General features: G+C 41.1%; 2 protein-coding genes across 2 annotated transcripts in view; one reads left to right on the top strand and one right to left on the bottom strand.

Moving 5' to 3' along the window:
• The window catches only part of AP3S1 (adaptor related protein complex 3 subunit sigma 1), a 35,250-nt gene extending 26,454 nt beyond the window's left edge, over positions 1–8,796 (bottom strand). The window contains exons 1-3 of the mRNA XM_055791055.1: positions 8,657–8,796; positions 5,159–5,250; positions 2,399–2,510 (exon numbers count right to left, since the gene is read on the bottom strand). Coding sequence (XP_055647030.1) covers positions 2,399–2,510; positions 5,159–5,250; positions 8,657–8,725 — 273 coding nt within the window. The 5' untranslated portion in view covers positions 8,726–8,796. The remainder of the gene's footprint in view (positions 1–2,398; positions 2,511–5,158; positions 5,251–8,656) is intronic.
• A 225-nt stretch (positions 8,797–9,021) lies between these two features.
• On the top strand, positions 9,022–13,086 carry ATG12 (autophagy related 12). Its single transcript, XM_055791056.1, has 4 exons — positions 9,022–9,197; positions 9,379–9,515; positions 11,518–11,580; positions 11,949–13,086. Exons 1-4 carry the CDS (start codon positions 9,029–9,031, stop codon positions 12,006–12,008), a joined length of 429 nt encoding a protein of 142 aa, XP_055647031.1. The 5' UTR covers positions 9,022–9,028; the 3' UTR covers positions 12,009–13,086.
• Positions 13,087–15,374: the final 2,288 nt, after the last annotated feature.

Below are 15,374 nucleotides of genomic sequence, written 5' to 3'. Positions count from 1 at the left end.
GTAATGATCATGAGAAATGTGAAAACTGAACATCTGCAGGGACTGTGGTGAGACTGTATTTATGAACAAAATTGTATGGGTCAGGAAAAATAGAAACAGGAGTTCTATTTTTTATGCTTCCTTCAAGTAATTATACTGGCAAGTAATCAAACACTGCAGCATAATGCAGAAGATGTGAAATGTAAAGACAGAGAGACTGAAGTCCATCTGAGCACTTCTGGCACAAGAAGCAACACAGTTTAGAGTAAAGTTTAAGATCTCCCTACTTCAGAAAGCTTGAAGGCTATACAAATATAGGTAGTAATAAGCTCGAGTGATTTGCTTCAACACTTTAAAGTACAATTCAGGTTACACTGTGCAACTGGAAATGATGGGGAGGTACTGATACAACATTTTTAATAAACCATAATAAATAAAAAGTTAGTTGAACTTGCATAGTGGCCCTGCAAAACATAACAGGGCAGACTGATTGACCTAGGTAGTCTTTCTTATCCTTATTAAACATAAGATATTTTTAATATCCAGTTTATTTGAAAAACACCCCTGAGTCATATGAAATATTGTTTCTTTTCTCAGTTCATAACTATTTTAGCACTTCCAAGCAAGAAGACACATTATGCAACAAGCAACTAAACAACTCTGTACAACAAACTGTTAATGACATGTAAGGCCACTGTGTATCTCACTCAGTAAGTTGTACTGTTCAGGTATTGCAGAATGTTTCTATAACCAAAGATGATATAAGGATCTCAAAAAACAGCTTCATTCCCTGCTACCCTCAGAAAGACAATTTGGATCTACTGTTCAGAAAAGCCCTCTGTTCTGAATGCTAATAGGTGACTATGAGAAGCTATACAGCTCCAATAAAGGTCTGCATGGAACTGTGAGACCTTCAAGGCTCACCGTGCTTTCTGCAGTGAATAATCAATAGATACAGGCCCACATCTCAGCGTATTGCAGATTTTACTTATGGAATAAATCAATTCTCTTGATGTGCAAGCTTCCAAGACCCATTTTATGTAATGACATGCATCACTTCATGGTGTGAATGTATTTTTTGCCACATCTGACTACACTAACATGCATCACTATAATTGTTTATGTGCAAATTTTAAGTTGAAAAATCACTGGTGTAGTCAACAGTTCTCTTGACATAAGAGTGATCATATCACCAGACATGGGTTTTGTTGCTGAGATGATACAGATCATTTAACAGTGTAAATCATACATACTGTATTGGGAGCCTTGCAGAAGACAAGTATTCAAGGAGTTAGTAATCTTGAACAGGCCATGTCTGCTCTACTGCGCTTGAGAAGCCTGTCCCTTACTAATGTAATCTGTAATTTATAATGTCTTTGGGAAAGGTGAACTGTAGGTGGATCAAGGAGTGGAATATATTGATCCTGACCAAGAAACTGTTGCATGTTTAATACCACTCAACCCGAGCAGGCACAGGCCTGTGCTGTGTGGCACAAATTCTCTGGCTGCACGGTAAACTCAGCCAGCACACTGTAACACAGGAGCCTGCTGGCAGCTCCAACTTAGTACTGGTGCTTACGTCACCTACACGGCCTTGCCCAGTACCCCTAACTGCAGCAACAAGTTCTCATGAGAACATCCTCTAGGAATAGAGTTGCTTTCTTCTGATGAAATCATGTAACAGCTCAAAGGTCCAAAAAAGGGACAGCTTCTCGCCAGGGACAGGATCTGCTCTGCACAGCACACCATGGGAAAATTACCTGGGCTCCACTGTATTCTGCATGAACATGGGATGCCCAGCACCTGAAGGGGTATAAGATTTACTGTCTGCATTCATCTTACTCTGTTTTATTAAACAGTTACGTCATAAAGCCATTTTGTTGCCAAGCCTTTCTTGAGATCCAGGAAGAACCTATACCAGCTTTCTTTCTCACCTCTCCCCACACCTCCAAGGCAGAACACGTGTCTAAAGCAGCATTTGCACTCATTTTCTAAGGTATATCTGACCAAAAGCTCATATGCCACAAGGGAAGTTTCATGCAAAGAGGTTCTGGATGTGTTAACCTATTATATACTTACAATGAGTGAGTGAGACATAAACACCTTTATGTATCAAGGGTCTCACAATCTAAACTTGTCTAGCAAATGTTTGAACAGTACGATTTTCACCTGCAAGCAAAACAAGGCCTTGAAAGTCGCAGCAAAAAATAGCTGCTGATTGTTCAGTAGGTTTTAAATTGCTTCCTTACACCTTTTTCAAAGACATCCAGAAAACTGCAAAAAATTCGGGTGTGTTCACAGTATGAAAGCCCTCTTCACTTCCAAACAGTATAGAAAAAGACAAAGCTAAATATTGAAGTTCTAAATATTAAAAGTAAAATTCCACTTGTTAAAAAACAAAGCAGCAAAAAAACCTTACTTGTATGAGGTCTAAAATGCCAAGCTCACTTTCTGAAGAATCCACACAGAAGACAAAATACAAGGTGGCATAGTGTCGGTAAATTAGTTTGTTATCAGATCCACCTATTAATCTAAACAGGAAGAAAACAGGAAAGCTTAGTTAGCATCTCAGGATAAGCTGGGCAAATCCTCACAGTTATTTCAGTTAAAGGAAACCTATTGTTAATGGCTGGCTGCAGATCCCAAATCCAACTATATCACAACTTTCAGTTTGTGATGTAATTACAATGGAAGAATACTAAGTACGAAGACAGCCCAAGCTACATTTACCACAAAAGCACAGTTACCGTTATTAATATGGATAATAATAAAACAACATATGCACTTTTTTATTCAAATCAATTCAAACAGATTACGCAGTTCTATCAAAAAATGGGTATTAAATGTGTTTCCATTACACACTAGTGGACACTGTAGAGAGATTAGTCTGCTTTACAGATCAACAGAGCATATGCCTCTGAACCCTTTCCTGCCCTTCTCAGGGAAGCATCAACAGAAAAAGAAAACTATTCAGACTGGCATTTGAATTACAGAAAAAGCCTTAAATTGGGTTTACAATCTGCTTAATAACCAAGAACATGTTAACACTCTTGTGCTACAAAATGGTTGGCACCTTGAGAAATAAGACTGTACTACAACCAGTGGATTGTGATGCAGTGTTAAAGTCACAGAAGCAATTAAATTTTTATGGACTCATTAATCATCAAACTACTAAACAAAAATAGGTCTGAACGGGCATTTCCTTCCACTATTCTACTGTACCCTTCCCAAAGAAAGTATATAAATCATAAGATGTTTTTGAGATCACCAACATTTGCTTTGAGCAGTAGGAGGCCTGCTCAAATAGAAACAAAAATATTTGTAGCCTCAATCTATATAGCTATGAACATATAATTCTCCCTCAATTCTGTACCAGAACTGAATTTGTTTGGTATATCACCTATTTGGTATATCATAATTAATCCCTTTAGTTTCTGCCTTTATCATAGGGAGAGAATATGTACCTAAATAGGAAGAACAAGAAATCTTTTAAGTCACTTTTGCTTAAGCACACTGCTTTGCATTAATGCTTGGGGAGAGGGAACCTCTTCTTCCTGAAGAGCAGGAACTATGTTTAAGAAGTTCAAAATACTGCAAAATATTGCATATTAAGAAGAAAAAAATATTATAAACAAATGTGAAAGTGGAAAGAAGTAGCAATTAACATTTCCTATTTTGTGCTTTATTTACCCACATTTTTCAAATACTTCAGTACACCGAGTTAGTATATATAAATTTAGTTACTATATATAAACTGTTGAGGCTTTTGGGTAAACTGCAAAGTATAAAGTGATCCCTGTCCTGAAAAAACCCCAAACGTTGAAATAGTAACTCCAGAATTGAGCAGTAGGAGGAAAGCTAGAATTGTCCCCTTTGTCTTAGTTTCTTTTTGTTGCACAGCTGTGACTTTTTTTAAAAGGCTCCAAATAGCTTCTGTCTTTCACTTACAGAATTCAAGCCAGCATGTTTCCAGCTTGAAATAATCTCCAAGAACCTAATGATAGAATCACCAGTTGGGTAGTTGGAAGAGAATAATTTTAATTAAAAAAAAATTTAAAGAAAATCAGGAATCATCTTTATCAGGAAAAAGACATCACAGCTGACATGGTACAGCTAAGCATTTTAACTGACTCTGCACACAGAAAATTTAGCCATTAGCATAGTAACTTTCAGTAATCAGAAATTTCCACAATTACAGTATTTAACAGGCTATGACAACCTCTATGTTTAGAATGGAGATCATGAGCTTACTCCATCAGTTGTGACACTTTTTCCTAGAAGGTGGCTTTGTAACTATTCTTGACGACTAATACCTCTAAACCACTTTTCCATTTCAGAATTCCTTCTCTTCAACTAAAGCAAGACCACATCAGAATCCCTAGAGGTATTTAAAAGTTCTGTAGATGTGGTGCTTAGGGGCACAGTATAGTGGCGGTCTTGGCATTGTTAAGCTAACGGTTGGACTCAATGTTCTTAAAGGTCTTTTCCAACCTAAAAAATTCTATGATTCTATGAAAAAAACAACCAAGATGATTCAAGAAAGGGTATTTTGTGTGTGTCTTCTAGAGACAGAAGATCTAACTCTAGCTTTTCTCATAGGTTGTTCCACCCACATTAATAAAAAATCTTGGTTGGCACTGCATTAATTAGCACATTCAAAACCTATTTTTTTGTTCCTTTTTAGTTTATATAGAAAGCCTGAACCCTGATAAAAAGGCTGAGGAATCCTACTATGAGAGGCTATTCGCTCAAATTTTAGGAGCTCAAGCCAAAGCACCAGCTACAAAATATTTTAATTTTCGCAATTAGTATGGCAAATGCCAATGCCTCTTCAATTGAGATCAGAAATCTTTAGCTTGAGTATAGGGAAACTGGTTAGGTATCATCTCCTTGTTCCTTCCCCATCTTAAGCCTGAAACAATTATAGCACTAGATATGCCACTGTGTCAGTTACAGCACTAGAAACACACTAGTTTTATTGCCTAACTCATTTGGATACATATATACATGTATACTTCAGCTAGTAAAGAATATGTATACCTGGTGCACCACAATACCATTCTTTGTGTATTAAAATATCTCAGGTGACATAGCATTTACATTAAAAGTTATATTATAATCAGCAGTAATATTTGCTAGCCAATAAGTATTGGTCATTTATTTCAAACTTGATACTTACAACCCTCCTTCCAGGAAATTACAGACGTTTTCATCACGTTTCGATACTAAATGGAAAGTTTCTCTGATAATTTGTTGCTGCGTATCTTCACTCTATGAAAGAAAACATATTTAGCTATCAAGCTAAAAGGGATTAAAAAATAATAAACAACACACACTTTATGTTCTATTTCATTAGCTGTATCAGCACCCTCAAACTATCTACTTCTGAAGCCTCAACTCTGCCAATTAACAAGCTGCATATCGGTTTTGTCATTTTAACAAAAAAAATTTTTACAACATTAACTGCAGAAGAATACATTATGGAGAAACAACGGTGAAAAAGTGTTTTTAATAAACTTCTGAAAAGCCCTGAAGAATCTAAAAATAGTTTCTTCAAGGAAGGCTTCCCAAGCACTCTGAATTTTTTGTATCTCCATCATAGTCTGAACAACTATGAACTTGCTTTGAAACTACTTTCACCCATGAACAAGGGGGATAACAGTTTCAAAACCTTGAAGGTCATGGGGAAGCTAAAAATCCCAGAATACATAACTCTTTCAGAAATAGCTTACAACACAATGACATCATGAGCAACAGACTCTCCTAAGCCATTAACTCCTTGGCTAGCAGACCAGAAACATCACTTCCAAGTCTGAATTTGCTTGACTCTTCAGCAGTCCCTATTGTGACTCCATCATTCCTGCAAACTTTCTTTTGCTACACTTCTGTAAAAGTGGACTCATTTTTAACAAGTCTGTATTTCCATAGTAAAAAAAAAATTTAGACAGTTCCTGAAATCCTGCATTTGTTTTACAGAACCCTAAAGTTATCAAGCACAGATAGCCCCCATCCCTGCCCAAGCATGTAAGTCATCATTTAAAACCATTATATGAACAAAATCTTCTAAGCAAAACTGGTGCATGTATCATAAAAATTATTTCAGCTAGAACAGTGCAGTACCCTGCACGACTGCTAAGCATACAAAGCCTGGCAATGGTGTGGTTTGCATTCACCACCTTAAATTCATGTGTTATTTTGCAAACAAGCTCTAGAATCTAAAAAGACATCAGCAAAAAGCTCCAGCAGAATTAAATTGCTCCATAAAACACAGAACAAGAAAGTGCAGACTCCTCTACTTCTATGGTGTGTGCATTCTTTAAACTATGCCTGCTTTACTCCATTGCAGTTTTCTCAGTTACTTCCCCCACGTTCTCTAGCGTGGCAGGAAAAAGACAATGTGTCTTCTTCCCTTAAGAAACCAAGATATTGACTGTTTTAAACAACTTCTGTTTTCAGAATCTGTCCTTATTCACCAAGTTGTTCAGAAACTTATTTTTGACTTGGAAATTACAGCCACAGGCTTCCATTCTGAAACATAAAACCATGGCACATCTGTCTTCCTATTGAATTGCCATGAAGTATTTATTTTGCAAATTACAATTTGCAAATGTGATTGTAAAATATTATTAACTTCATTTTATGCAGCAGAAACTCTTTTCATTCTCATATATATCAGGGAAAAAAGTTACACACATTTTATAAGTTTTGGTATCATGAAGCAAACAAGTTATCTCTTTCAAAGACCTGGCAAAATTCATCTCTGTAGAAAGCAGGAGATGCTTCTACTTGAGAAAAAAACCCTGAGATTCACCTCCAGTACTGGTTCAATTGATACTCAAGTACGTACAAGTCTCACAAAATCTATAAATAAACCTGTCTTACTGAAGTCACACACGCAAAGATATCCAAGACAATTGCACCTGTTTCTGTGCACCACAAAGCTTTAGGGAAATCACCTAATCACACAATTCCTTAGTTTCTTTTGCTATTCATGTTTTCTAAATTCCAAGGTGTTTTGTTTATACAGACATATTACCCTACTTTTAAGCACGGAGGATTTGTTCTATTCCAGTTATGAAAGTAGCAGAGCAGAATCAAGTTGACAGGAAAAATCTGGCTTTCTCCTGCCATTCACTCCTCTCCTTCCCCTGCTTCTTCTCCTTCCCAGGACTTCGATTACACAACAGTAAGGGAAGACACAAGAATTTAATTACATTTGAATGGAAAATCAAAATGGAAGTTAATCATTTCACATTAATGCAAGTTTTGTATACATTTCCAAAGTCTTTCATTTACCTACTTAATTGTTACCTCCACAATGACAGGAGAAAAAGAAAATAAAATGGAAACTTCTTTAGTAAGTTACTGTAGCTCTGCAATAGAAGTTACCAAGAACAAGTGGGGATTCCCACAAGGGGAATACTTATCAATATGTGCAGGTGAGAAGATTCCATTTCAATTTTTAAATTAGAAATAGTAAACAAAAGACATCTGCATGATAGCCCAAAACTGAGAAGAAAATGCATTCACAAACACATTAGAATTTTCAAATACTGCCTTTCTAAGGAGAAGGGATCAAATTCAGTCACCTGTAGGAGTGACCCATATCAGTTACACTCTTGATTAAAAGCCTGACAGTGCAAACTGGAGTGTCACAGTTATCACTTCTGCTCTGAGAGGTAGAATTATAATACATCCCTTCCAACAACAAAGTTAAATATGACTTCGGTAACAGTCAGAATTGCAAGTAAGTGATGACAAATCCAAGTAAGTAATAGCACTACTGAAATAAAGAGTATTTTCTTTATGTAATTCCAGAAAGAATCACTAGTTTTCTTGTTTAATGCCCACAGTAAGCCCAAGCAGAGCTTAGCCTCTTTGCTAGGAAATACAGTGCACGATCAAAACATTACTTTAAAATCTCCTATCCTTGAATTAAATCAATTGTTTCCACATTGGTTCTTAATTCCCTGTGGCCACACTTTCTTTTCATTCAGATCAAGTGCATGTGCTGCACTTTCAGAGCTGCTCTGCCACTTGTCTTCTCCTATGCAAAAGAATACACTTTTCCATTTAATTAAATTTATTTTTCATGTCAACTGTGTTTTGACAGCGCTCTGAAAGTTTCCAAAGAAAAGGATCTGCTCATTCAACCTCTTCTTCCCCAACTTCAGCACCTCTGCCACAGCATGGAGACACGCAGACGCCGAAAGTCAGGCTAAAAATCGTGGCGGAGTTTGGAGTAGCGCTTGCACAAACAAGCTCAGAGTCGAGTTTGCCGCTGCCCTTCCTTCGCCTTCTGTACTGCTAAAAGGCAATTTCCAATGAAAATAACACTGGCTGGGGAAACAGCCTTCCTGGAAATCCCATTTTCCTTACGGACGGTTCTCCCAAGGTCTCAGCACCTCCCATCTCCCTCCCCGCGCCCTGGGCCCACGCCGCTGCCCTAAGCGCAGAGCCGCGGGCGGCCGGGCCTGCCGCGGGCGCGGGGGCCGGATCGGGCCGGCGGGGCCCCGCGTACCACCCCCGCGGCCGCCCCCCGGCACGGCCGCTCCTAAGGAAACCCGCGGGCTGTACAGCGGAAGCGTCCGTCACCTCAGGATGGCGGCCGGCCGCCCCCCCCTTCCCCGCCCTCCGCCCCGGCAGCCAGCCCCGCGCGGCCCCCGCCCGCCCGTACATAGCGCTGGTAGAACTTGGACAGCCGCGGCTTGCCGTGGTTGTTGAAGATGAGGATGGCTTTGATCATGGTGGGGCGGCGGTGGGGGGCGGCGGCAGCGGGGGGCGGCGGCGGCCGCCGTGCTCACTGCGCTGCGCTGCGCCCGCGCCCCTCCCGCGCCTGCTTCTCCTTCCCGCCCTTCCCCGCCGCTCTCCGGGCGGCGGCAGCGGGTCGCGCGCAACACGGCGCCGGCGATCCTCAGCCGTTAGCGGTGCAACTGCTCTGGCCGCACGCCCTTCCCTGTCAACTGACCGGAAGGCGGTGGCCCGCAAGGGACAAAGCACCTTTAGGAGCGGGCGCGTGTGGCGTCAGTTCCGCCGCCCGCGGAGCAGCATGGCGGAAGCGGAGAAGAAGTCACTTGCCTCGCCTCAGAGCGAGGGCCGAAGCGAGCGCGGGGAGGAGACCCCGGAAGGCGGATCCGCAGCGGCGGCTGCTAACCCGGCCCCGCCTCCGGCCGGCTCGCCGGGCACCGAGGAGCCCGCCGGCGACACGAAGAAGAAAAGTAATGGGGTGCCAGGTTACCGTCGAAGCGGGCGGGCGGGCGGGCGGGCGGGCGGGCGGGCTTGTGCGGTGACGGGCGGGTGCTCTGGCCAATCGATGGTGGGAGCAGTTGGTTCCGGCCAATGAGGAGGCGGCGGGCGGTTCCACGGCCCGTGTCTTTAACGCACGCCCCTCCCCCGCAGTTGACATCCTGCTGAAGGCCGTGGGCGACACGCCTATCATGAAGACCAAGAAGTGGGCCGTGGAGCGGACCCGCACCATCCAGGGCCTCGTTGACTTCATCAAGAAGTTCCTCAAGCTGATGACCTCCGAGCAGCTGGTAGGGGCAGGCGCCTGGCCGCCCGGCGCTCACTGCACGTCGCGGGGAGGCCAGGAGCCAGCCGCGGCAGGGGGCTCCGCACCGCCGGGGTCTGGGCGGGCACACCCCGCAGGGGCACCGCTGGAACCCACACCGTGTGGCTTTGGGCAGGAAACCTGCGGTAGGGGCTGCAGTAAAACTGTTCAAAGTAAACTTCACGGTGTGAGGTTGAGATGAGCTGGACCGTAGGGTTTGGATGTGCTCCAGTGGGCTTCTTGCACTGTCTCCATTTCTTCTTCCCTGATGTGGGCATGCGGAGCTGTGCGCATGTTGTGCGGCAATGCATTTCAGTGGAAGGTTCATACGCACAGTGTAGCTAGAAGTCAAGTACACAGGAGGAGTATTTGGGGGAAAAGTGTAAAGTGTTTGGGGTTGGCTTTCAGAATATTGGTGTCTGTTTCCTTTAGAACTTCTCAAACAATTTTAATTACTGTTAATAGGACTGATTTCTCTTTTAAAATTAGTAGCTTGGAAATGTGCACAGTTTGGTAGTGTGTTACTAGTATTGGTTATGTGTTTCTCCCTGTGAAGCCCAAGTGGCCTTCGGATAACACTGGAAGAGCTGAAACAGATTCAGAAATATGATTGTACTGATTTTGCGATTAGCAGTGAGCTATTAACATCCATTGGAAATCATGAAGTGTTTCTTTTTCCAAAAGCTTAACACATCAAAGAACAGTAATAGTTCAGTTATTTACTATTTGTGGGTGTTCTCAACAATTTAATTCACTAACTGCCATCTCATTGTCTTAAAAAAAAACCACCGAAAACCAGGAGCATGGAATCTTCCAGTGTGGTGAAGCTATAGGCTATACTTCAGTGTGCTGGTTTAGAGTTAATTTTATTAGTAGCTGGTGCAGTGTTGTATTTTGGATGTGGTGTGAGAATAACGCTGATAACATACTGATGGTTTTAGTTGTTGCTGGGTAATGTCTATAGTAAGTCAAGGACTTTTCAGTTCCTCAGGCCCTGCCAGTGAGAGGGCTGGAAGGGGACGCAGTCAGGACAGCTGACCAGACCTAGCCAAAGGGATATTCCATGCCATAGGACATCATGGTCGGTATATAAACTAGGCGGGGTTGGCCAGTGCTTGCGGATCACTGCTGGGGGACTGGCTGGGAGTCAGTCAGCGGGTGGTGAGCAATTGTGTTGTGCATCACTTAGGGTTTCTTTCCTCTCCTTCCCTTTGGATTTCATTCCTCTTTTCTTCTTTCTCCTTTTCATTACAATTGTTCTTAATATTGTTTTTATTCTGTTGCAATTATTAAACTGTTCTTATCTCAACCCTTAAGTTTTACATTTTTTCCAGTTCTCCTCCCCATCTTTCGGGGGTAGGGGAGGGTTCAGTGGGCAGCTGCATAGTACTTATAGTTGTCGGCTGGGGTTAGTGTTCAGGAACAAAGCCCCAAGAATTTTTTAACTCTTCTTTGGAAATAGCACAATACCCTGCTATAATTGCCATCTCGTACTGCAGATCCGAAGGCCCTCTTTAACATTATGGACTAAGTACTGTATATATATATATACACAATTGGAGGAGGAGGTGAGAAGGCTGACTTTAAAAAGAACAAAATAATTCTGATTTCTATGACTTCTGTTCTAATTGAGCAAATTTGGAGTAGTGGGAATGGTTTGGGTACTAAAAATAAGAGCAAGAACTGAACCAGTGAGTTCACTTTGTGCTTCTGTATGGAAGACTAGTGGGTGAACTTGCAGGAGAAGGAAGTCGGCATGCTTGCTTTGGCTTGGTCTGGTTAGCCGGTCTGAGGTGTCTCCTGGAAGTCATGTTGTCCCTCCACACTGAAGTGAAAATACTAATCTGTGGTATTTTTGTGTGGACCGTAAAGATTATAAAATAAATGGTGAACAGAGGACAGATTTACTCACCTGAGCCTGCAGAATGTTTATTCTTTGCAGTCTACAAGATTTATGGGAGATGTCCTTCTGTTTTCTTTTGTTGCAGTTCATCTATGTAAACCAGTCTTTTGCTCCATCTCCAGACCAAGAAGTTGGGACCCTCTATGAGGTGACTTTCATTTTACATATCCTTTCCAAATGTGCTTAGCAGAATTTGTTAGTACACTTCTGAAAACACTTGAAATCTGTTACTGCCCCTAGCTATGCTGGTAATATCTTGGATTGAATGTAATGTAGTTGATATTCACAGATCTGTATGAGTATGATCTGAAGGGACATGACTGCATGCAGTCTCTGGAAATGCATTCCTTCACAGGCAGCATGTTGTCATGTCTCCCATTATGATTAAGAGCTTTGTTATCACTTGCAGTATTCCATGACAATTACCTGGTGGGGGGCTTGTTTGTTTCGCTTCATGTATGTGCAAGCTGATGAATAATCTAATGGCTCTGTTTTTGGCTTCTTTTTTTCTTGCAGTGTTTTGGAAGTGATGGCAAGCTTGTACTGCATTACTGCAAAACTCAGGCATGGGGATGAATGACAAGCCGTACAGTTGTTTAGGTGTTGTCTTCAAAAATGGAGAAGGGAATAACTTAAACTCAATCTGTAAACACACAGAAAGAAGGAATTTTGTATTTCTGCTTATGTACATTTATAAAAATTACGCAGATGAATACCATAAAAGAAGAGTTACCTATGCTATCCAATCATGTAGCTTTTTTCTGATGTACATCTGAGATGCAGAAAAAATCTTCATCTGCCATCTACAGAGTGAGCCAGCTGTCTTGCTGCTGAGTTCTCAGTTGCTGTATCTGAAGGGAAACTCTTTCACAGTTGTCTGGAGGACTGACTGGACGGTCCTGTCACTCTGTATGCTGTACTGAAGATAAAAGTTACCTTTTAAAGGGGACATTTATTGTACATGTAGCCTGGGATTCATTTAACTTCTGACATGCTGTACATCTGTTATGTGCGTTCTGTTATTTGTGAAGTCTTCATCTTGAATATGCACCATCTCATGTCATTGCAAGGCAGTATTTTCATTTTTTTCCTCATAGTTAATATGTAGGTATTGAAGTAATTAGATTATATACCACCCTGTGCCTTCATCATGTCAGTAGTTTAGGTACCTCATTTAAACGGTTCACCATAATGGTAGGCCTCAGAAATACTTTCCTCCCGCCCAGGCTGTGTAGTGATTCGTTGAAGGTTGAGCTAGCAGCTGACAAAGTGTTTCTCTTGTAATAACTAGCATCATTAGTTGAATGATGCAACTACTCATTGCATCTTCAGCTAATGAAGAAGTGGACATGAGGTGCTAAAAAGCTACTGGTATCTGTTCTCCTTTTGGCCCTTGTTATTTTCCAGGTTCACCAGCTGCATGTTCCATCAACAAAGTAGAATGCATTTATATCCTTTTGATAAATCATAAATAACATAATGAGAATTTTTCTTTTCTCATCCTGGGAGGACTTGGTATCTGGACTATGGTGCTGACCTTTGCTTTTGTTGGAGGGCTTGGGGGGGGTGGGGGTGGTTTTTTGTGAGTTTATTTTAAATGCCTGCTGTACAATCTGTTATGTTTGTTTAAGCTGACTAAATCAAACATTAGTCATTTGCTTGCAGAATGTTCTTATGCTGGATGACAGTTTTGGTCCCTGATGTAATTCTAGAAGCATGCTTGTGTGATAGTCTTGAGCAGTTGGTTGCTCTTCCATGTGTGAGTAGCTCTTGCGTGGTCTCTGCAACTTGTGTCCACCCTTAGAGGATTTCTGGAGAACTAATACTCAGCTTAATCTGCTGTTGTTGCTGCATTTGCATGCAGCCTGCCTGTATGGCACAGTAACACAGGCACATGCACTGAATGCCCCCTACCGGAACAGCTTGATACATTTTGTCACTTCTTAACTGGAAAACCTGGATTCATTGGTTTAAGCTAAGAAGTCAGAATTGGCTGTAAACTTAAACTCGTCAAATAAGCCGTACTTTTGCCTGCTCAGAGCCCTGATCCCATGAACCATTATCTGTTGAAGGGAACTGTTGCAGAGGTAAGCGCTCGGATCCGGCCTGCTCGAGGAGGTCGCCGGCCCGGTTACCGTGGGGCCCGCGTAACCTGGCACAGCCGCTAGGGGGCACACGAGGACAAAGGCGTTTGTCTTGTTTTTCCTGGATGTTTTTTTTAATCTTTTTCGTAATATGTCCACTTGTCCGCCTCACAAACATAAGTAGTTTGTTCTCCTGCGTGGCAGTGTGTTTACCTAAGATAAGCTACCAGTCTGGCTCTCTTTAAAGAATGTTCTGTTGGTGCCTTTTACCTCATTTGATCTCAACAAATGAAACTACTGATACACTGCAAATGTGCTCTTCAGAAGTGATGCAAGAAGGTTGGTTTGCGTGTGTGTGGGTGTTTTGGTGGTTTTTTTTGGGGGGTTATGTTGTTCTTTAAAAAAAAAACAACAACAACAAATAAAACCCCACTAGGATCTTGAGGTGAAGGAGAACTGTAGGTCATTGTATCTTGCCAGCTAATGGTAGAAGGTTGTCTTTCATGTTGAATCTATAGGTAATTTTTATCAAGTTGAACAAAAAAAATGTTTGCTTGATCCCTTCAGAGGTAATAGTCCAATAACGTAAAGCCCCCAGTAATGGTCTGAATTTCTATTATTGATCTTTTTTTGAACTTGGGTAACTTACTCATGCAGATCTTAATTATTCATTTATTTAAGATTCAGCTTGTTCCTTGAACAATACTTGTTTATTTCTGTTTGCTCCAGGATTTTTCTGCTCTTAACTCTTCTCTCCAGCCCCAATTATTCCTCAGCCCCTAGTGTATATATAGTGATGACTCACCTGATCTAGCTCTTGCTTTCCCTTTCCCGAATGCTGTAAGTGGCTGCCTTTATTTGTTCCTTTCCTTTTAATGACTGCCGGTTCCAGTTCTACTAAATTGCCAGTGTAGCTTCTGTGCCTTCTTTGCAGAGTCCTCCTTTTTGCCACCTTTACCTGTAGTTTTCTACCTTCTCACATCAGGGAGTAGTCAATGCTTGTTTATCTCTTAACTCCTTAACGACCATGGACTCTCTCTGCCAGGAGTCAGGGTATGACTGTTTTAAGTGGCAGAAACTTTGCCTTGTGCGTATTTGTAAATAACAGGCTAGACTGCAAACATGTCAAGTAGATAATATACTGGGTGAACAAATAAATGATTAGCAGCTTGTAGTTGCTTGTAGAATTTCCAAAAGACAAAGGTTGCAAAAGACGTTGAAACTCATATTTTAAAAAGTGACAGTTATAGCATCTAAAATCATAATGATCCTGGAATACTTTAAAATATATGCACTTATCTTTTACAAAGAATAATTTGAGTAAATTGGAAATATCAGAAGCTGAAGTAGAACGTGAAGTATGTTCCCTGTTCAGTACCTTGAGAAAAAGTATTGGCTGTATAGTTTAAGTGACTTCAGGTGCTACAGTAGGAGGAAAAAGGATATGAAAGTGAGGGCTGACCTTTTGGGCAAGTCCATGAGAGCTGTAAAAGACCAGAACAAAACAAAAAAAAGTGCAGATTTGCTTGGAGCATTGTATTCCACCCAAAGATGCTACAGTACTGAGCTACCAATATTTGTAATATAATTTAATTCACTTGCTTTTATGTAACTGAATTAACAGACTAGGCAAACTGGAAAAATTCAGTAAATAAACCAAATTTTAAAGACTTAGAAATAATTGGAAAGGAAAATTATTGTACTGGTTTTGTGCAAGACTTGGTACTTCACAATGTCCTGATACTAAAAAATAGTGCTATGCAAAATTAAGTTACCCTGTCTCCAAGGTAACAATCATGAAGCTCAAACCCTCTAAGCTGGAAAGCATTATTTATATTAATTATTATTCAGATAATAG

This window comes from Falco peregrinus, chromosome Z (assembly GCF_023634155.1).
Source record: "Falco peregrinus isolate bFalPer1 chromosome Z, bFalPer1.pri, whole genome shotgun sequence".
NCBI classification, from domain to species: domain Eukaryota; kingdom Metazoa; phylum Chordata; class Aves; order Falconiformes; family Falconidae; genus Falco; species Falco peregrinus.
The sequence above is the reverse complement of the archived record's forward strand: the minus strand, read 5'-3'. Positions and strand labels throughout refer to the sequence as shown.

Coding starts and splice junctions, on each gene's coding strand:
- ATG12 (XM_055791056.1), top strand. CDS start 9,029: ATGGCGGAAGCGGAGAAGAAGTCACTTGCCTCGCCTCAGAGCGAGGGC. Junction 9,198..9,378: donor CGGCGACACGAAGAAGAAAA/GTAATGGGGTGC, acceptor CCTCCCCCGCAG/TTGACATCCTGCTGAAGGCC. Junction 11,581..11,948: donor AAGTTGGGACCCTCTATGAG/GTGACTTTCATT, acceptor TTTTTCTTGCAG/TGTTTTGGAAGTGATGGCAA.